Raw genomic sequence first — 23,051 nt, 5'->3', positions numbered from 1 at the left:
ATTGAGCGCAGGCTGGGAACCAAAGTGTCCCAGGTTCGATTCCCAGCCAGGGTACATTCCTGGGTTGCAGGCCAGAACCCCCAGCGACCGCACATTGATGTCTGTCTGTCTGTCTGTCTGTCTCTCTCTCCCTCCCTTCCCTCTCTAAAATAAATAAATAAAATCTTTTAAAGATTTTATTTATTTATTTTAGAGAGGGAAGGGAGGGGGAGAGAGAGAGAGAGAGAGAGAGAGAGAGGGAGAAACATCAATGTGCGGTTGCTGGGGGTTATGGCCTGCAACCCAGGAATGTACCCTGGCTGGGAATCGAACCTGGGACACTTTGGTTCCCAGCCCGCGCTCAATCCACTGAGCTACGCCAGCCAGGGCTAATAAATAAATAAAATCTTTAAAAAAATATCTCTATGGTTTAAAAAAAAAAGATAAACATCTTTGCAATACCTTTCTGCTTTTATTTTGGATATTTGTTGAATATATTCTACTAACTTCTAATACACTTTTACACACTATAGATACTGGTTAACAACATATGTCAGCCTTATGTTCATAATTCATGTTATCTTTAATTTCTGTTAATAATTTAAATATTATATGTCATCCAAGATGATCCCTTAGTTAACCAACATACCTTACTATTTCTCATGACAGATACAAGCATGAGAATTTCCATTAAAGGATTTCCTTTCTAACAGCACTATTTATATAATGAATAATCTTTTAGTATAGATAGCAAATCAATTTTAATTTATTCAGAGCAAAAGTACAGCAATATTTCAGAAATACATGAGATCATCCTCTGAAATTAGTAAACATCAGTATTCTCTACTTACACAGGTTTGATTTGGGGGAAATTTATTCAAATAATGAACAAGATTATGTTCAACAAAGCTTACTGTGTTTGTACAGAGTTTGGGTACAATAAAGTAGTCTTGTGTTTTCACAGGAGTGGGGAATGATGAATATAGAGTTCATTCATCTTGCAATACAGTCAGTAAAAACATTTATCCTATTTATGGACCTTTGAACCTTAAATAATGGTTATATTATAATTCTTGATAGTTTGCTGTGGTCTAAAAACACAATATACCTTCCTTACCCTGATAGGGCCATCAAGAGCAAGAGGGAGAACCTTCAGGGTCAGTGGTTCTGGAAAGACAAGAAGATCCATCTCTTTCTGAGGTAGGCCTAGTCGTTTCTTAAAAAACATATACCAGCTTCTTTTTTTTTTTACGTTGTTTTACTTTTTAAAATCTCAATACTGTAAGTAAAGCTTTTATAATTTTCAAAGCTGTTTTCCAGCTCTGCTCTCACTCCTGTTTTTACCTTTGTTTAATTTTTGGGGTTGTTTAGTTTTTGTTTCTTAAATCAGCACATGTTCTGAAGAGGGTCATTTGGCCCCCGACCACTGTGGCTCAGTGGGTTGGACCTCATCCTACAAACAGAAAGGTCCCCTGTTTGAATCCTAGTCAGGGCACATGCCTGGGTTGCAGGTCCCCACCCCAGGTTGAGGGTGTGCAAGAGCAACCCATGGATGTTTGTCTTGCACATCCATGTTTCTCTTCCTGTCTTTGTCCCTCCCTTCTCCTCTCTCTAAAAGTAAATAAATAAAATCTTTTAAATAAAAGAGTGTTCTCTGTACTGTCTGTATAGATGGTAGGTGTTTATTTCTTTCTATAAATCTAAAGCTACTGTTGCAGAGTAGAAACCATCAATTACACAATATACTTAGGTCTGTATTGCAGCCGATTATTCCCACTGGGAATTGTCATACTACACAAAGTTCCAACATTTTTATTCTATGAAAATTTTTGTTTCCATAAAGCATGCTGTGTTGGGATCTACTTTTGATTTTTATGATTTAGGCAAGAAAATTAAAAAAGATATATTAAGAGCAATTGTGGTTTCTCATACTTTGAAAAATACTTCGCTCTCTCTCCTTTTTTGGGGGGGGGCTTTAAACAGTTTATTGGTACTCCCAAATGCATAGTGTTTCCATGGTATTCTTCAGAAGAAAAAAAAAACTTATCAACTATCATTTTAGTTTGCATTTCTCTTATTATGAGTGAGGTTGAATAGTTTCTCCTATGTGCATGGGTCATTAGGATTTCATCTGGGTTGACTCTTGAGTCTTTTTGCCCATTTTCCTACTGGGTATTTCTACTCCAATGTTAAAACAGTCATCTTTTTTTTTCCGTAGCATTTCTTAATGGTGTCACTTGTTTTACATTTCTATCTTCGATCTATTTAGGTTTTTTTTTTTTAATTGATCTTGGGGAGAGAGGCAGAGAGAAACACTGATTTGCTGTTCCCACTCATCAGTGCATTCATTGGTTGATTCTTGAATGTGTCCTGACCCCCTGGGGATAGAACCTGCAACCTTGGGTTGGTGGAATTGGGATGGCGCTCTAACCCATGGAACCACTCCACCAGGGCTGATCTATTTAGTTCTAACTTTATTATTCAGATGAAGAACACTGTTTATTAAAATTGTCTATCTTCACCGTCGTTGTTAGAAAGCAACCATCATCGCATCTAATGCCCCCGTGTTGTGGTGCCTTGGTGACTTTTCCTCCATGGCTCTCTCCTCGCTGTCCATGGGAGCCCGGCGGCTGCTCCACGGCTGTACTGAAGGGGTGATACAACACGTTTCATCTCCCGCAGGGCCAGTGGCTCACATCCCTCTTCTCTTTCCGTTTTCTTGGCAAGTTTTGCTTGTTCACTCTCCATGTGAATGTGAGAGTCAGCTCATCTACTTCAAGGGGAAAGGCAACTCTTTGCTCCACCACCCATTCCAACACAGCTTGTCACCCAAACTGCTCAAGACACCAGCAACCTCCAGGGCTGCCCATCAGGGGGCTCTCTGTCATCCAACCCTCGCCCCCTTTTCCCCCCCGCAGCACTTTGCTGGCTGAGCACCCCCTCCTGCTAACAGCCCTCGCCCAGCTTCTGCACCCCTGCTCCCCACCTCTGCATGCCTCTGTGGGGGCTCTCTTCTGTTCATGCCTGTCCTTTAGGGAATCGCTCCCCGTTGGACCCCTTGCCTCTCGCTGGTGCTTCCTACATGGTGCTGCACGCCGAGCTCCCCAAGTCCATGCAAGTGTGCAGCACCCGCACATCTCCTGAGCGCCTCCCAAGGGCGCAGAAGGAAAGCCCTCCCCCAGCTGCCCCGTTTGGTGAATAAAAGCCCCAGGAATCTGTTCAAGCTGGGAGCCTGGCGGTCTCCGAGCTCTCCCTCACCTGTGGCTCCTATGGACCTGTGGTTCCTGCCTGTGCAATGCGGCTGGGCCACCGCACTCCTGGGTGTAGTCACCTTCCCAAGGGTCTCAGTGACTTTGTCATCTGTGGGCTTACAGGGCCGGCCACCGGCTCCCTTACCACGCTGACCTCAGCCTCTCCCTGGAGGCCAAAGCCCCAGTCTGGCCCTGACCTCTGTGCCAGGGCTCCCTATGACCTGGCGGGCCGCTCCTCATTCTCTCCTTCGACCTGACCCTTGTGGGGATCTCCAGAGACCCCTTGCTATGCACCATCCTCCCCTAGTTGATGCTGAGGACAGCCGGCAGCTACGATGACAATGAGGGGCCTACGGGTGGGCAGCTGCAAGAGATGCCCGCACGTCCCTCTGTGGCTGGTGGGCACTGTCCTGGCAGCAGGGAAGCCGCGATGCAGCTCCGGACACAGCTCCGGACGCAGCTCCGGCCACGGCTCACCCAGACTATTTTTCTCTTTTTATATCCTTCCTCTGTGCCTGCTGGTTCTTTGACTTCTCCTGTGAGAGGAATGTGGGAATGTTAATTCCTAATGTTTCTAAATAGGATGAGAGATCTAATACTGACAATGGCCTTTACTCCAAAATATGTTTGTTTATTGATGGCTGTGGTATGTGCAGGTATATTTATACATTTCAGATGCACTTCCATGGGACAACCCTAGAAATATCTTAACTGGAATTGAAAGATTTAGGTTGAAATAAAATCTTCTCCCTCTAATCAAAATGAAACTAATTTTTTAAAAGATTACATCTATTTATTTTCAGAGAGAAGGAAAGGGAGGGAGAAAGAGAGGGAAACATCAGTGTATGGTTGTCTCTTGCACGCCCCCTACTGGGGACCTGGCCCGCAACCCAGGCATGTGCCCTGACTGGGAATTGAACCCGCCACCCCTTGGTTCACAGGCCGGCACTCAATCCACTGAGCCACACCAGCCAGGGTAAAATCAAACTAATTTTTAATATATGAAAGTGAAGACCTTACATGAAGCAAAAGTGTCACATTTATTAAAATTAAAATGATAGGAGAAAGGCACAGATATGGCCAAGCAGACCTAGGCCTTTAGTAACATTCTAGGTACAGTGTGCTCATAGTTGGGAATGTCTTAAAAATATGCAGCTAATTTGTGACATGGAACTGTTTAGTTATATGTGAATTCTCTCATCTCATACTTGCATTGAGCAGTTTGCCAAGGAATTGGTTACTTCAGCTTCAAGCAAGCGATGCAGTCTTGTGTTACGAACTCTGTAGGGAAGCCAGTGGCTGTGGAATTTCTTTTCTGGTTCTTGACAGTCTTACAGATGGTTCTGGATGGCTGGGTGAGGGCTAAGGACCTCCCAAACACCTCTACTGTTTTCCTAAGCCACCAAAGACAGCTCTTAAATGTATTGTTTAGAGAAGACAGTTATCAGACTGAAAAGTAGTCTGTTTATTTCATGGTGACTTGGTGATGCGAATCTTATCTCATTGTATTATGTCATCTCCTTACCTAGGCTATGTATTTGATAACACATTCTTCTTTGTAGGATCATCAAGGTGCCATGGACACTCCTGTGGACTTCAGCACTGTGAAAGAAACTTTGGAAGCAGGAAACTATGGTAGTCCTCTGGAATTTTATAAGGACGTTCGCCAAATATTCAGCAACTGCAAAACTTATACCTCTAATAAAAAGTCAAGGGTATGAAAATCTATGTTAAGTGGATTAATCATCTAAGCATTTAGTTATGCATCTATCAGGCAGCTTTTTCTTTTACCAGTTTTAAAATTTCTAAACGAGTATATACTACAATTCTGACATCACTGATGAAGTTTCATTCTTGGTATTTCTCTGGCAATTTATTAGGCATAAAGATACATTGAGCATAATTGCTCTGAATCTCAGCACCTCTTTCTTTCCTCTGCCTGCCTCATCTCTACTCTTTAGTAATATTTTATGTCTGCTAGAGAGAGGTCAAGGGACAGAGAAGTAGTAATTTGAGTATACTTTAATATGTCTTTTATTTATGAAAAGTTTTATAAGTAAAAGTGGTAAAACTATTGATTTATATAAATATTCAGATTAGCTCTGAATATTTATGTTTCCTTTATCATAACAAATAGTGAACCGCATTGGCAAGTAATAGCTGTCTATTCATATTTACATTTAATACTTTCCCTAAGTTTTATCAGAATTTAAATATCTTGAGAACAAAAAAGTAATAATTTTTGTGTTTTGTAATCACTGGTATCTGAGTAATTTTTAAATAAGTTGCACAATATGCGTATAACTTGCTCACTTTTAACTCATATAAAAGAATTCTCACTAATTTATGGAGACATGATTTTTTCACATTTATTTCCTACACTTATACTTAAATATGGTTATATGAGGTCTGTCCAGAAAGTATCCAGACATATAATATGAAACATAGAGACATTTATTGAAGAAGACACAAGAAACATTGTCCATAGGACAGTGACACTCAGTCCCCTTGAAAGTAGGCACCTTGGGACCTCACACAGTTCTCCCAGTCACCACTGGCTGCCCCGTTGTATTTTCCTGAATCTCATCCATGGTCTGAAGTCTCTTCCCTTTCAAAGGTGATTTTAGTTTGGGGAAAAGTGAGAAGTCACAGGGCACCAAATCTGGGCGGTAGAGGAGCTGAGTCACCTGGGTGATGTGATGTTTCACCAAAAAACTGCATGAGACATGATGCATGAGCAGGCATGTTGTCACGATGAAGCTGCCATTCACCAGTTGCTCATAGCTGCAGCCTTCTGAATCATCTGAATAGTTTCCAGGAAGGAATGTTCAAGCTTAACACAAAATTGGATGCAGATTCATTGCTCTACTTGCTCAGTCATTTTGAATTTGACAGCCACACAGTACACATGCTCACTCAAAGGCGTCTACCGCCCCCACTGACTAGTAGAGTGAACTGGTCATTGTTCATACATGTGCATTCCAGTCCACTCTCCTTGGCTGATGGGTTACATGGATGTCACACAACTGTCCTCATTATATTAACAATGGCTAGACTTTTTCCAGACAGACCTCATATTTTTTAAAACAGTGGGTTTTATTATTTTGAAACCTTTCTTAAACTTATATATTATGAGCATATTCTCATATTATTACTCTTTGAGAAGAAAAGTTTTAATGTCTCCACAAGTACTTCATTATATGGTGGTTTTGTGTTATTTCGCAAGTGTCCTAGTGCTGGAGATTTAGGCTGTTTCTAGGTTTTCACTTTACATGCATAAAGCTGTGGCTAACATCGTTAATCCTTGAACGTAATTACTTTGTGTGTGCAATTCTGTTTCCTTAGGATAAATTCCCACAGGTGAAATTATTAGCCAAAGGGTGTGTATGTTTTTATGTTTTTTATATTAAATCCTATTACACATTGCCCTTGGGAATTAACTGTTCCAGTTTAAAAAACTCACTGGCAATGTATTACAATGTTTTTTGCTACCCTTCCCAACATTGAATATTCTCTTTTAAAAACCTTTATTAGTTTTTAGTTAAAAATGGTAACTTGCTTTAATTCTTCAGGAAGCATTTTTTGAATGCATGATATAATGTATATATTTTGTATAAAAGGATGATACTGGTCATGGTCCAGGCATGTTTATACTGTTTATATTTTATATAATTGAAGTAGCTGCTAAAACAATACTGATTTCTTCCACTTCAGGTCTATAGCATGACGCTACGGTTATCTGCCTTATTTGAAAGTCATATTAAAAATATCATCTCTGAATATAAGTCAGCAATCCAGAGTCAGAAGAGGAGACGGCCGCGGTACAGAAAACGTTTAAGAAGCAGCAGCAGTTCTTTATCTAGTAGCAGAGCTCCTAGGTACATTACAGTGATGCAGTATGCTATATTGTTGAGACATTTTGTATATATTACTTCATTTCTTAAAGTTTATTAAATGGCTTGAGGGGACCCCCAGACCCAAGATATTTTTTAAAGATTTTTTTAAAAGATTTTATTTGTTTATTTTTAGAGAGGGAAGGGAGGAAGAAAGAGAGAGAGAGAGAAATATCAGTGTGCGGTTGTTGAGGGCCGTGGCCTGCAACCCAGGCATGTGCCCTGACTGGGAATCGAACCTGCAATGCTTTGGTTTGCAGCCCACACTCAATCCACTGAGCTATGCCAGCCAGGGCCCAAGATATTTTTTTAAAGAAGTCATGCACCTGTGTAAAGATGGAGGCGGTAATCCAAAGCTTTGTTGATGTGGATTTTGTTAGACCAAAAACTTTTCATTTGAATGCTTTACATTTAACTTCATTACATTACCAATTTGAAGTGTTTCAGTGAAATTATCAGACATTTCTTTTTTGGTCACCATAAACATCTTGTATGTACTGTTTATCATAATATATTGCTGATAGAAAAAAATCTTAATTGTTATATATTGTTACTTGTAGTCCAAAAGGGAAACAGAAACAAATGAAGTTGCAGCCTAAAAATGACCAGAATACCTCAGTGTCTTATGCCAGGACCAGCTCTCCTTTCTCGTCTCCTGGTAAATATGTCTTTTGTCTTTGGTTTTACATATTTCAGTTTAATGCTGATATTCAGGCTGTAGAAAAGGCAGCATGGTTTATAGTACAAAGAGCCATGGATTCTGATGTAGAGAGTTGTATTTTATTCCCAATTATTTTCTCTAGCTGTGTGGTCTTAGGTTAGACATTAGGGCCACAGGATTAAGTGTGTTCATATTTTAAGTGAAGGTGTTAAGACTATATGAATTTTAAAGCCTCTCAGTTTTAAAATTCTGTAACTTCATGATTTTTAACATCTGTACTATCTCAGAGCACTGGGTACAATAATATTTTCGCCAGTGGAAGAATTGAGAATTTATTGTGTGGAGGAGTGGTTTCCTTAGACAAGTTTTTCTGACAGTCTGTCCTTGAAAGCTTCACAATGTGATAAAACATTTGTTGTCAAAACACTCATATTTCCTTCAAGCAGTGCGCAATTGTCACATTAGAGTAGAATAACTGCGTGAGAGAGTTTTCCGAACAGCATGATAATCACAGTAACATTATGGTCTTTTTAAATGTCAGTTTCAGATGCTGCTGAAGGGCTTTCGGCATATTTACTTGATGATGAGCTGGATGGACCATTGTCTTCATCGAGCTTGAGTGGATACACCCGAAGTGGAAATAGCCATGATGCAGGGAAAGCCAAATCATTTCGGAATAGAGTTTTGCCAGTTAAACAAGGTAGGGAATAAATATGGACACAGTATTTATTCTTTGTTCCTCTATAATGGCAAATGAATTATTTAAAAGCTGGTGTATTTATGCAGTGAAAATTAGCATGTGCTTGTAGTTAATGAGGATTTTAGTATTGTTGACTTTGACTCAGACAGGGTTTCATAGCCACAACTAAGAACAGGCTATTATCAGATTTTCAGTAATATTTCAATAATATAATGAAATAGAATGTAAAATGAATAGACAGGAACAAATAAATGAAGCGTTCTTTCCCCAAGCACATACAAACCAGTGTATTAGACACATTTAAACCATATTAATAAGAAAGGCAAATAAAATTCCAAAATCATCTTTAAATAGGACTCATGTTTAAAAAAAGCCCATCCCAATTTAGAAAAAGGGTTTTGGTTGACTAGTGAGCCCTCTTTTAGTCAACACCTATATCTACCACCTTGTTTAGGTATTCTCAATAACTGAGTGGGTTTCAGACTGTTCTGCCTCTTTCTCAGTAATTCAGAGCTACTTCAGGAATTCTCAGAATAGCCTTCTCCATTCAACCAAAGAAACTTATTATTATTCATTTCATGAGCTTCCATCTAACTTCTATTTATAGAAAAAATTTCACTGGTTAAAAAGAAATCCCTGAGTTAATAATTCATCATCCCGTGGTTTATTTTTGCACGATGTCATGAGCATCAGTTATAAATACTTGAAGGTTATTGTTACGCAGATTTTCTTATGCTTAGCCCTGTGTTATGGACCTTGAACATGTTCAAAGAAACTTCTAATATATTCATCTGTTTGAAGTTTGGGAAGAATAGTTACCATGTTTTTAGAAATACTTTTATTAAAGTCTATATTTTTATTTCACATAACTTTTTTTTCAAAGCAAGGTTTGTTTTTTTTTAAATATTTTATTTATTTAATTTTAGAGAGGGAAGGGAGAGAGAAAGAGAGAGAGAGAAACATCAATGTGCGGTTGCTGGGGGTCATGGCCTGCAACCCAGGCATGTGCCCTGACTGGGAATCAAACCTGCACTGCTTTGGTTCACAGCCCACGCTCAATCCACTGAGCTACGCCAGCCAGGGCTATTTCATATAAATTTTAATGAAAGATTTAATAGCTTCTCCATCACCACTGAAATATCAACCCCAAAATAGACTTTTTAAAGATACATGTTTTATTTGTTATGTGAGGAATATTGTTACATACCTGATTATTTTAAGATAGTCACTGCATTTATTTTCCTCAGTTTTTTCTTTCCTCCCTTCTGTTCCAGCTGCACGTTGCATACTCATGCCACTTTCTTCTCATTTTGCCTTTTCCTTCATTATCAAGCTTTTAGGAAGAGTAGATTACACTTCCTGCTGCTATTTTCTTTCCATCTAAACATTCCTTTATCCTTTATAGTCTAGCTTCTGACCCCTCCACTCTACAAAAGTTTTTCCTCTCCAGAATCACCAGTGTTCTCCAGTGACCAATCACCGTCCTTGTCTTAGCCCCCCTCTCTCTGATCTATCTGCATCACTGCATGCTGCTGTGTGCCGCTCTAGGAGCTCTGCTGCCTGCCTTCCACGGTACTGCTTCTCTTGTATCTCTGTTTCCAGTGTGTTAATATAATCTCTGTTTATTTTGGGTTGGTGTTTTCCTTTCGTCTTCTACAAACAAAGGAATCTACTAGCTATATCAGTCATCATTATGCTGATGAGTCTCCTAATTCATGTATCTAGCCCTAGTATCTCTATTCTACCAGCCTCATCTCCAAGTGCTTCCTAAAATAATTCCATTGGGTGTTTATCATTCATTATTCTCAAGCTTGCTTCTTTTTCTGCCCTCACTATTTTAGTTGATGGCACCACCAACTTCCTCCTGGTCATCCACTTGAAAATGTTAGTGTTCTTTGGCTCTCCTTTTGCCCCTCACACGCAGTCAGTTGCTCAGTTTTCTGAACTCTGTAACTTTTTCATACCACCTAAATCTCTTATCTACAGTTTCTATGGCTGTCACTCACTATATTAGTCAGCTTGGGCCATCGCAACAAGACACCACAGAGTAGGTGGCTTATAACAGATATTTGTTATTAGGAGCTTCATTGAGATATCATTGACATAAAAATTGTGCATATTTAGAGTTACAACTTGATGTTTCAGTATACACATACACTATGAAATGGTCACTACAATCAAACTAATTAAGGTATCTATTGTGATTACTGTGTACGTTGAGATTTAAGATCTATCCTAGCAAATTTCAAGTATATAGTACAGTACTGTTAACCAAAGTTACCACGCTGTGTGTTAGATATCTAGAACTTACTCGTCCTGAATATCTGAGCCTTGGCTCCCTCTAACCAGCAGCTCCCTACTTCCTCTGCCTCGACGCATAGCAACCACCCTGACACTCGCTGCTTCTACGAACTCAATGGCAGGGATGTGTTCTGAGAACACATCTTCAGCTAATTGGTCATGTGAACATCGTCAAATTTACTTACACAAATCTAGATGGTATACCCTGCTACCCACCTAGTCTGTATGGCATGGGCTACATGCCTGTACAGCATGCTGCTGTACAAAACAACAGGAGATTAAATCAAACACAGGAGAAAATGATAATGATCAATAAACATGGTGAACATGGGATGTGCGGGACTGCTGCTAGCTTAACACGGCATAGGGTTTTACAGCAAGCTTTTGGTCTTTTCAGTAAACAGAGTAAGTACACTAAGAAATGACCATAAAAAGCAGAGTATATTAAATACACAAAGCAGTAGCATAGCCACTTGTCATTATTATCCAGTATTCTGTACTGTGCATGATTGACAGGCTACTCTTTTATATGACTGACAGCACAGTAGGTTTGTTTACAGCAGCCTCACCATGAACACAGGAGCAGTGTGTTGCTCTCTGACATTACTCTGGCTGTGCCATCAGTAGGCAATAGAGAGCAATGTTTTAGCGCCATTACAATCTTACGGGACCACCATCATATATGTGTCTGTCATTGCCCCGTTTTCATACAGCGCGTGACTGTATTTTATTATACATATAAGTGACATCATACAGTATTTCTTTTTCTGTGTCCTGCTATTTTGCCTAGTTGGCATGATGTTCTGCAGCTTCATCCATGTTATCACAAATGGCCAGATTTATTTCATTTTTAAGGCTAAATAATTCATAATTATATATTATATAATATGTATAATATATATATATTATATAATATGTATAATATATATATATATTATATGTTCTTTCCTATCATGGCTATTGTGAATAATGCTGCAATGAGCAAGGGAGTACAGATTTCTTGATTTCAGTTCCTTTTTATATATACCCAGGAGTGGAATTGCTGGATTATATGGTAGTTGTATGTTAATTTTTTGAGCACACTCCATGATGATTTTCATAGCGGCTGTACTAATTTACATTCTCACCAAACATGTACAGCTAATGTGTTCCCTTTTGGCCATGTCCTTGCCTAAAAGATAAGTGATGGGCACTTATCTTTTATTTTTTTTAAACTAGCCATTATAACAGGTGTGAGGTGATAGCTCACTGTGATTTTGATTTGCATTTCCCTAAGGACAGAGATGCTGAGCAGCTTTTCATATACTTAAAAGAGATATCTATTTTCCAGCAATTCTGGAGGCTCAAAGTCGAAGATCAAGATGCCAGCAGGGCTGGTGTCTGGTGAGGGCCACCTTTTTGCTGTGTCCTTACGTGGCTTTTTTCTCTGTCCATGCACACACAGGGGGAGAGAGCGAGCAAGCATTGGTGTGTCTTCTTATAACAACACCAGTCCTTATGCATTAGGGCCCACCCTTGTGACTTCACTTTGATTAAAACTTCCTAAAGGCTCTATCTTCAAATAAAAACACATTGGGGGTTGTTAGGGCTTCCATATACGTATTATTGGGAAATGCAATTTAGTCCCGAACACCAAGACTATTAGACTAATCTGGGTTAGCATATAACCCTAGGCTTTGCTTTTTCCACTATTTTCAGTTTACCTCCTACCTGACTGGCTATTCCTTCTCTAGTATGTTTGCCTGTTCTTTATTTTTAAATGCTGAAATATCCCAAGTCTCAGTCCTCAGCTACCTGAGGTACTTGCTTTCTCCATGAGCCCTCTCAGTTCTCCTGACACTAAATGTCATCTCTTTACAGAAAATCCTCAAAATCATATCTATAGCTTTATCCAAGTCTCCCCTGAACCTCTACACTGGTATATCCACCTGCTTTTTTTTCTTTTCCTTTTTTTTTAAATGTTTTTACTTGTGTGTCTAGTAGTATTCAAAACTGGAATCTTTATTTTTTTTTCTACCAGCTTGCCCAAACCGATTCCTCCTTTAGTGTTCTCCAACTCAGCAAATACCTCTACCCTTCACCCAGTTGCAGACTATAAAACCTAGTAGCTGATCTTCATTCTTTGTTTAGCACTTGACATCCAATCCATCAGCCATTCCCATCAGTTGGGACTTTAAAAGGAAAGGCTGTTTTTGGTGGCGCGGCTAGAAGGAAATACTCCAAATCCAGTCATTTCTCAGCACCTCTTTTGTTCCATCCCTCGTGGTGCGTTACCTGTGCTATTGCAGTGGCTTCCCAACTGATCGCCACTTCCGATCTCTTCTCCTATAATCTGTTCTTTCTGCAGCAACTACAGCACTCTTTCAAAAATGTAAATCAGATCCTGTCATTCTTCTGCTGTAAAACCCTTGGCTGGAAATTATCTCCCACTACTCCGCTTTTCTCTTCCACTCTAGTTACCCTGTGTTTCTGTATCCTCTAATGGAGTGTTCTTTCCCCAGATCTAACTTCATTCAGTTCTTTTCTTACATACAACCTCTGCAGGAAAGTCTTCCTTAAATAAAGTACTCCCAAAACATACATTCACACTGTTTTTTTTTCCTCTTTTATTTATAGCACATTTTATTGCTTAAAATTGTATTATGTAATTGTTCACTTCATGTCAAGCAAGCTTTTCCTACTAAAATAGAATTTCCAAGAACAAGGACTTTATCTCGTAATTGCCGTATTTCAAGCTCCAAGAAATGGCTGGCCCATAGTAGATCATCAGTAAATGTGCATTTAGTGAATGAATGAAATTATTCAGATACATGTTCTCAGATCATTCTTCCTAGGGTTCAACCCTTGAAACTCCTGCCCAGCTGTCTCACCCCCCACCATCCGTCTACACTCCCCTCCCTGCCAAAAAAGTGATCAGACAAAAATCAAAACCTGACTATCTTCCATTTCCAACAGATTTAAATGCATACTCCAACACTGTCCATGACTTTACCCCATCTATCTTTGAGTATAAATATGTTTTATAGATTGTGAATGTTACTTTCAAACCTAAATAACCATTTTGCCAATGTCAAAGCTTAACTTTAAAAAATCGTTCATCTTGATTTAGATCACTCCGTTGATGGACCCCTTACAAATGACGATGGCAGAGAGCCCCGGACAGGAGTCAAGAGAAAGCTACTTAGTGCATCGGAAGAAGATGAAAGCGTGGAAAGAGAAGAGAAAGAGAAAAAAGAAACAAAAGAGAAATCACATTTATCTTCCTCAGAAAGTGGAGAGTTAGGATCCAGTTTAAGTTCTGAAAGTTCCTGTGGTTCTGATTCTGACTCTGAATCAACTTCCAGGACAGATCAAGATTATGTAGATGGAGACCATGACTATAGCAAATTCATACAAACTAGGCCTAAAAGGAAACTCAGAAAGCAATATGCGAATGGAAAAAGAAACTGGAAGACCAGAGGCACAGGAGGAAGGGGCAGATGGGGCAGATGGGGCAGATGGAGTAGAGGAGGCAGAGGAAGAGGAGGCAGGGGACGAGGGGGTCGAGGAAGAGGAGGAGGTGGCACTAGAGGGAGAGGCAGAGGCAGAGGAGGAAGAGGTGCTTCTAGAGGAGCCACCAGAGCCAAACGTGCACGTATTGCAGATGATGAATTTGATACCATGTTTTCAGGACGCTTCAGTAGACTGCCTCGAATTAAAACAAGAAACCAAGGCAGGAGGACCGTTTTATATAATGATGATTCTGATAATGACAATTTTGTGTCCACTGAAGATCCTCTGAATCTTGGTACATCCAGATCAGGCAGAGTGCGTAAAATGACCGAAAAAGCCAGGGTTAGCCATCTCATGGGATGGAATTATTAACAGTTAATAAATTTAGAATAATTCTAAAAATTCAATGGCCTTCTACTGCAGGGAATTTACCAGGAAATCTTCAAAGCAAGTTGTGTGGGGACTTCTGTTTCCTTTCACATTGGTGCTTTTCCATTTTGCCAGTATACATTTGTTTCAAGACTTTGGATCTCCACACTTCATTTGTTCAAACAAGCCTTACTCATTAGGCCTTAAATTAAAAAAAAAAATCTGCCCACACACACACACACACACACACACACACACACACACACACCACAGACACACTACAGATTTACTACATGAAAGGAGCGTTCAGCTTCTTAAAGAGTAGCATGACATTTTTATCTCAACAGAATATTCCCTCTTTTGCTTTTGTATCACAGAAGTATAGCACCTTCTTACAGAGTTTTATATAGTTTGTTTTTGCCATTTTGATTCCTGTACCCAGTAATAATAACTTTTGCACAATACACCAATCCTAAAGGCAGCTATTAAATGTTTACAGTTTCTATATTGTAAGAACGATCTGGATTATTTTACTCTTCCCAGGCCAAACTTTCAATAATTGTACTGAACTGAAGTATATATTTATACTACAGTTTTTTTGGGGGGGTGGGGGGGATCTTGATACACTTTTCATTGATTTGCTTAATTCATGTTAAAGGTGAGAAAGGGTTGGTGCCTTGTAAATATGTAGCAAATCTTTGTGGTGTGTTCTGATGTGTGCATTAACTTTATTAAAAAAGAATACTTGAGGTATCAATCTAGACAAGGTGCCAAATGCAAAAGTTTCTTGCATCCACTTTCCTTTCCTGTTATATTTTATTGCATTAATAGAACTTCTGTAGCTTAAAGAATAACTTAAACATTTGAAAAATCCTCATCCACAAAGAATAACTTCTTTGAATAGTAGCTCAGCTACCTCTATTAACTACAACTACTGGAAACATTAAGAAAAATAGATGCTGTTATTCATTACTGACTAAGGAGAAATAGAACAAGCTTGGTGGGAATGAATATTCATAAGTTATAAGCTGAGAGATTGTTAATAATCATATTGGCTCTCAAATTAATGGTTGTAATGAACAAACTTGTATAAGCATAGTATGCTCTACATTAGACTTTTCTTAGAACATATTTATGTAAGTAGACTTGGACAACTGCTTATATATCTCTGCTACCACTTACTATTTAGCAGCTGTGAGTGGCTGGTTTTCATTTGAATTTCAAAATGTAACAAAACACCTAGTTTGAGTTGGCATGTTTTGGCTAGCTAATATTTTGAATCAACAGGCAAAGGTTCTGCTCATACCATTCCAGAAGGTTCTTCTGTTACAATCTTTCAGAAAAGAACCTCATTGCACTGCACACCTGAGATTTTGAGTTACTGTGTAGTAGAAGAAAGAATGGAAACCCTTACGACCTTGTTTACAGCAGTAGAGTGCACATAGATCCATAAGTGAGCTTGAGTTCCCAGATCAGTTTTATTCCTCACATTTGAGAGATTGCAAATTCGCGAATTTGTCAGATCCTTCGATTTTGGAGGCGGGAGGGAATGAATATATATTGACGTCTGTTGTTGTAACAGCAGACTTTTTGTGCTTAGATCAGACTTGGGGGGGGGGGACAAATGAAACTTCTTAATGTTCTGCCTAGTAATCCCAGGATACTTAAGCTGACGTGTTTGTCTCACGCTTTCCATCATTTCACGCATCTGAAAATCCTTAAGTGCAGAGGAAGGAGTACACACATAACTTTGCTTTTTTTTGTTGGGTCAGGTGAGGGTTATTCTTAGACTAACATCTTTAAGCAATTTTCACTTGCAGTAGAAATGTTCAGGCTTGAAGAAAGCATTTTTATGAATTGTTAACGGCACTAAATTCTGTTACTGGACAAGTAGATCAACCTGATTTTTTTTGTAATTTTTTTTTTCTTCACTAAATTAAAGCTACTGGTTGTCAGTCGACTGCCACTTTTACCATAGTACAGATTCAAAATTGTTCATTTTTGGAAGTCTGCATTTGAGTTTTGCTAAAATGTGCTATTTTAGTTATTCATCTCTTGGACATTTAGACTAAATTTGTGCCTCTGTTTTCCTGGAATCAATAACATTCTGGCCTACCCTAATCAAAGTAACTTAAGTTACTTAAATTCATGGATATACCCAAATAGTATCATGTGTATCGTTTTAGTGTGAAATTTTTTGTTGACATTCTTCTATGAAGAGCTGACCTCTTGAAATGTAGAAGAATTACCATCTGTGTGATTTTAGCTGTCTGAAGCTTTATTTATAATTTATTTTGAAAAAATAAAAATGCCACATTTATTCCCCAGATGTCAAGATTTTCTAGGTTTAGATACTTAGGATAACAAGGCTAAAGACATTTTAAGCATATTTTATATGTAGTGAAATACTGTGAAAATACTAGTGACAGCATTTTGCTGTAATGTTGATTTCAGTTACTAGGATTTAAAGAGTTAGTCACCAGGGTGTGTTAGATGAGCATAGTTATCATTTATTACAAAACAAACAGATCATTTCTGTTTGCATGCAAATTATTTTAATAATTGTGAGAATAAAAGTTTGGAAGATGTATTTTTACTTTTATATCTCGACTTTCCCCCACAGTTTATACTTTGCTCTTTTTGTAACGCTGCCTCCTGTGAATGTGATGTAATTTGTATCACATGGGATATTTTATTGCTTTAATTTTTTAGAGGCCATTTAAACCTAAATAAGACCTGGGTTTCAGCCATAGCAAAGCAAGTAGGAAATGGGTGAAGAAGATTGAAGAAAAGTCTAAACCTTAAAAGAGTTGCTAAGGAGAAAAACCACTGTTATTTTTAGGTTCATGAGAGCTGTCAGATGTATAGGCCTAATCCTATGCTAGATATTAATAGTCAGTGAACTGTAATATTTCTCATGAATGCTAATAATGTTTTAATTCCCAGCTTTAAGATCTTAGCATGTGTATATGTTTATGAAAACTGAATTGTGTGTTTTTATCTATGGCCTGCTATGTGTATCTCTTCCAGCAATCAGATGCTCTCCAAACATTCACTAGTCTGTTAGCCTAGTGACTAAATTTGTTTATATGTGTGTGTGCGTGCGAGTGTGTATGTAGATTTTTTCCAACTTGGCACACTTTATCTCAGACATTAAAAAAAAAAAGACTATTTTGTATGGAAGACAGTCCTGTTCGCTGTCTACCAGTTCTTTGCCTCTGTTATAAAGCGCTTAGCCTGTATATATATATACTGCTTGATCATTAATTTCATTATACCTTCTAGATAAACAATCTAGGATTTGTTGTGTACATGCGCCCCTATATTTTTTCATTTAATTTGCCCTCCCTTCATTTGTTTCTTGTTTGTTTGTTTGTTTCCCTTGCCAGAGATCAGACTTGTGCTAGAATTCTTCCATATAGCACTTTGTTTCTCCCAGCGTAAAATGCATAAATCTCATTTGTGCAACTGTGTGCTCAGATATCTAACTCAGCCTTCAAATAATTGGAAATAAATTTGAGTGATTTATCTTTTGTTGTTTTTTTTTGTAATCCTGTAGATTGTCATGAGACAATAACAGTGATAAACAGATGTGAATACCACTTCAAACTTTTTGATAAAACTTTTTTGAACATTTTTCAAAATTTGTATGTTCGTGGTAGTGATAAATTAAAAACCTTGTATTAAACACGCTTATAGATCTTTGGAAATTATTTTATGCACATTTACCAACTGGTACTTTAAAGTTGGAATTTTCACATTCACAAAAAGGAGACTTGCATCCTGTATAATTTTGAGTACCCTTTGATGTCCAGCCTTTTAGTTCTGAGGAAAGGAACAAAACTTTTGACACTTCGAGTTCATTGTTTTAAATGTTAACCCCATCCCCAACATTTTTGTGGTACATGAGGCTATGTAAAAGTTCTGTTGAAAAGAAAATATTCTAAGATCACTTTTAAGGCTTGTTTTAAAAAACAGTGTGAAAATATTTTCATGCTTTTTTGCTCTCCACCTCTTAGTGAAGTTGCTTTACCAAGCTGATGAAGTTTGGATTAAATTCTAATATAAAGTTTCATTTTTTTCATGGTGCTGTATTTTGGGGAATGTGGATGGCCCTATTATTTCTTGACGTTTGTTATGTAGCCTTATTCTTGATTGTTTCTTTTTCATCATTCCTCTCCTGCTTCTTTTACCCTCACTTCTCGTTCTGTCATGAAGACATTACCTAATTTAGCACACTTCAACGAGACTGGTAATTTATGATTCATTGATGGCAGAAGTACAGTAGAAAGGCCCTGCAGTTTAGAGTTAAGGTGTGTTTGTTTATTTATATGTATACTCATTTGTTATTCCTATCTTAATTAAATCTAGAATATGAGACTTTGACATATAAAAGCATGATAAGTATTTTCTAAAAAAAATTAAGACTATTGATACATATTAAAGTCGCCATTGGTAATTGACTTTTAAATTCACATACAAAAATATTTAGAAATGCATTTGGGAAATGTGTCTTCACATGTCACCAGATACACATTAGGCAGTACTACAAATGTTAGTTCTTTAAACAATACTGTGGTGATGGCAATCAGTAATTTATTTCTTTGTCCTGTAACTTATCATCCTTGTCTTTTGTAATCCCTTACAAAGTATTAACAAAACTGTACCTTATGTTTGTTCTTTAGTATCCATAAGTTTTAAGATGGAAAATCATTCAGTTAATAGTTGATGTGATGTTGTATATGGGCAAAATGTCCATTAAACTAAAATTCAGTACAGAAAAGGTAAACTAGACTGGCTTGGTTTATAAAAGATGTTTTGTTTGGCAGTTATAAGTCATTATAAGCAATTATCTTCAAAGAAAAAAAAACTGGATTTGTTGCCATTCTTTATGGGATGTTTACAATAAAATTCCAAGTTGTTTGGAATCAGTTGCAGTCTTGCTGCTTTGTGCCTTAGCTCAGGTACTGGAGAGTAATGAATAAGAAGGAAAAACGGGGTGACCTTTTCATGATCCAGTTTCAAAGATTATAACATGTAACTCTTGGGTCCATTCTTGTTTCTTTGTCATGTAATATTAAGGTTTTTTCATCTGAGGAACTAGGTACCCCTTCCTATCAGAGAAAACTATGGCTTTTTTTTTTTTTTGTCTTTGTCATTACAGATATCCTGGGTCACTTTTAGGTAATAAATATGTTAAAAATTTTAAATGTGGGCTGTTGGGTGCATTAAATAACAGCCTGCAAAGCTTTAGTGAACCTTTCGTTTTGTAGAGCTTTTTGAAATGAATAGATTTCTAATGTCTTTATAGCTCATAAGTTTTAACAGCTGAGTTATGTATCCCAGGCATTTTTATTTTGTAGTGTAAGTGCCCACATTGTGCACCTGTATGGTTTCACAGAATTTCCTTCCCAATTGCAAGAACCTCACTCAGTTCAAGGTACATAAGTTGGCCAAACACGAGTGCATGTTTTATATATACACGGTCTGGTTTGTGTGTTTAGAACCGAGAAAGAAGTTATTTAGGAAAAAATATCACCTTTGTGTACTGGCATATCCTTCGTCTATGAAAGTAGCCCAAATTTTCACAATATTTGGACATTGAAGTGGGGATCTGTTTACAGTTTGGTATTTCTTTAAAGAGATACAGTGTATCTCTCTTTAAAGATAGAACAGTGTGTGTTAAAATTCCTTCACAGTGAGCTTTGATGTTTTCTCACTTCATCTGCTAGGTTTTTAAAATAGAGTGAGTAAATAATTTCTGTAACAGATATTAGAACAGTATTGAGATGATCCACTTTTTGCCCCCCAGCTGAGAAGGGTAAGAACAAAGTAGTCTGTACTATCTTTCTCAATTACATGACCCTCACAATTTGCAGCTACTTGCCAAATGTACACAAAATAAATTGAAACCAGTGCATTGAGCTTGTGAGTTGGTTTTCTTGGGGCAGATAAGCCCATACACTTGCAGTTGATATCTTAGGTCTTATATATAAACACATAAAGGATGCTTTATGCTACATGTTACTGAAAAACCAAACATAGCATTCAATAAAATGAACTTTTTATGGTGTCAATGTTTTCCCAAAGTTTTAGGGAAACTTTTCTTTCCTTTCTTTGTACCTTTAGTATGTTTTTCTTTGCCAGCCGTGGCAGTTGCCTGAAAATTACCTCTCATCAGGAGATGATTGACATTTAATAGATAATTTTAGCTACGTTATTAATCATTAACAAAGTTAAATCTGATACTGGATTTTTTATATTTTTATTTTTTAATGTTTTACATGTTTTTAAAAACTGGATTATTTTCTAAAAGCAACCTGAAGCGAATAACCTTTCATTAATTTGCAAATTTTGAATTGTCAAGTTGCCTACTCAGTATCTTGTTTGATTCTCTACAGAGAATCAGTAAATATATGAAGTCAAAACATTGTAAACGCTTAGTTTAGGTCATTAATATTATTTGGTGGAATTTATTTATTACAGGGATGTTTCTGTGTTTCATTTTTTAAACATTTTTATCAAATTCATTTGGGTGACAAAGGTGAAGGGATTAAGCAAAAAGAAAAAACAAAAAAATTCCTGATTTTTGTTGTACTGCAATTCTAAGTAGAATTTGTATAGTAGTATGTTAATTTGTTAGGGATATTGTGCAGTCTGTCAAGTAATTTAAGGCAATAAAACTGTCTTAAGGTGTTTGTTTTGCTTTTTTAAAAATTTACAATATGACAGTTTTGAAGCCCAAATTGTATAATACGTCATTTTCAGGGTATTTTTTGTTATCTTTGGGCATTGTTCACCTAAAATATTAATAATGAAGTGCTGGTGGTTGTGAATTGTTTTGTTAAATTTTAACTTATAAAGTAGAGCAAGCCTTTTATATAAAAATGTTACTTTTGTCTAGTCTGATCCCTAGAACAAAAAATATTGCACCCTTGAGATTCTCATATTACCAAGTAATTCTTTCAGTTTTGGGGATTGCTGGTCATTTTATTATAATTGCGGTTAGTAGTTCTCAAAAAAGAAAAAAATAGTTATTAAGGCAAAATAATAGTTCAAGTACATTTTTGCCTCAAAAATATAAGACTGGCAAATACAATAAGTTTTCAACATGGTAAAAAGACCTTTTCTGGCTTGGCTTATAATTATTCAAGCATTATGAGAGAACAATGAAACAATGAGTCATACTCTTTCTCCAGATACATATGGGGATGTCCTTTATAGAAGATATTTCCAAGCAGGAATTTGTAGCCCCTATATATATTTTATATTAGTGATAGGAGACGGCTAAAGGAAGACTAGGTTATTTCATCGAAGAGTTGTTTATTTGTGTATTCACCTGTTCAAAATTTAAGTCCCTATTATGTGACAAGCACTGGAATTTTAAAAAGAGCTTTACAGTTAGTTGACAGGGCTACTCACACTCCATATACTCACAAGCACCAGAATGACACTAGCAGTACATTTAATTTTTTGTGTCAGAAACATGAGTTTCAACAAAATCAGGTCATTTGCCATAATGTCACACAGCTAGGAAACAAAAGCCTTGATTTCATCCAGAGTTAGCTGCTTGTAGTTTTCTTGTAGCTCCTATATTTGGTCAATGGGGTGATGATGTTTGGTTCCAGTTTACTCCTTCCCGTTCTCCACGAAATGGAAACTCCAAAGTCATGCATGTGCATTTTGAGGATCACATTTCCTTTTGATTCTGGCTAAGATCATGTTGGTGTCCAACCTATGGCCCATGGGCCACATGTGTCCCAGGATGGTTATGGATGTGGCCCAACACAAAATCGCAAATTTACTTAAAACATGATGAGATTTTTTTCTGTGATTACGTGTTGCATGGTATTTCATTCGTGGCTCAGAGACCCCAGGAAAACATTGAGATGTGTGTTTTTATGCCTCTTAGTACTTTAAGGAGGTTCTAGTTAGGGGCTAAATTTTTTAAAGTTTTCAGGCTTAGAAGCAGAAAAATGAATGTAGCTCTTAAGTGCGTTTCTTATGCAAACTAACATAAGGGTTAGTCCCCAAGAAAAATGTAGAGAATTTACTCCTATCTGATGTGAGGATTAATTCTGCTAATAATGTGCTTACAGTGCACAATACAAAATTTATCAGTTATTGCTGCCTTCCATGTACTATGTGTGCTCCCTTACCAGTTGCAAATTCTAGAACTTTTTTCTCTTCCAAGTTTAAGTGGGTTTCAGGTACACTTCTCAGAGAATGGCTCAGGCTTCCTGATTTAATCCATGGGTTTGATTTAGTCTAGGGTTCTTGTTTTGGGAACTTTTTAAAAAAGATTTTTTAGTTACTTACAGACACAGGGGAAGGGAGGGAGAAAGAGAGGGAGAGAAACATCAATGTGTGGTTGTCTCTCACACCCCCCACCCCCACTGGGAACC

General features: G+C 37.5%; 1 protein-coding gene across 1 annotated transcript in view; it reads left to right on the top strand.

Annotated features, from left to right (window-relative positions):
* BRWD3 (bromodomain and WD repeat domain containing 3) overlaps nt 1-15,159 on the top strand; it is a 95,402-nt gene extending 80,243 nt beyond the window's left edge. The window contains exons 36-41 of the mRNA XM_045847470.1: nt 1,105-1,179; nt 4,793-4,945; nt 6,945-7,108; nt 7,684-7,781; nt 8,326-8,484; nt 13,895-15,159. Of these exons, the coding sequence (XP_045703426.1) occupies nt 1,105-1,179; nt 4,793-4,945; nt 6,945-7,108; nt 7,684-7,781; nt 8,326-8,484; nt 13,895-14,649 (1,404 nt within the window). The 3' untranslated portion in view covers nt 14,650-15,159. The remainder of the gene's footprint in view (nt 1-1,104; nt 1,180-4,792; nt 4,946-6,944; nt 7,109-7,683; nt 7,782-8,325; nt 8,485-13,894) is intronic.
* Nucleotides 15,160-23,051: the final 7,892 nt, after the last annotated feature.

The sequence above is a fragment of the Phyllostomus hastatus genome, unplaced genomic scaffold (genome assembly GCF_019186645.2).
Source record: "Phyllostomus hastatus isolate PE091 unplaced genomic scaffold, TTU_PhHast_1.1 phas_contig_551, whole genome shotgun sequence".
NCBI lineage: Eukaryota > Metazoa > Chordata > Mammalia > Chiroptera > Phyllostomidae > Phyllostomus > Phyllostomus hastatus.
The sequence above is the reverse complement of the archived record's forward strand: the minus strand, read 5'-3'. Positions and strand labels throughout refer to the sequence as shown.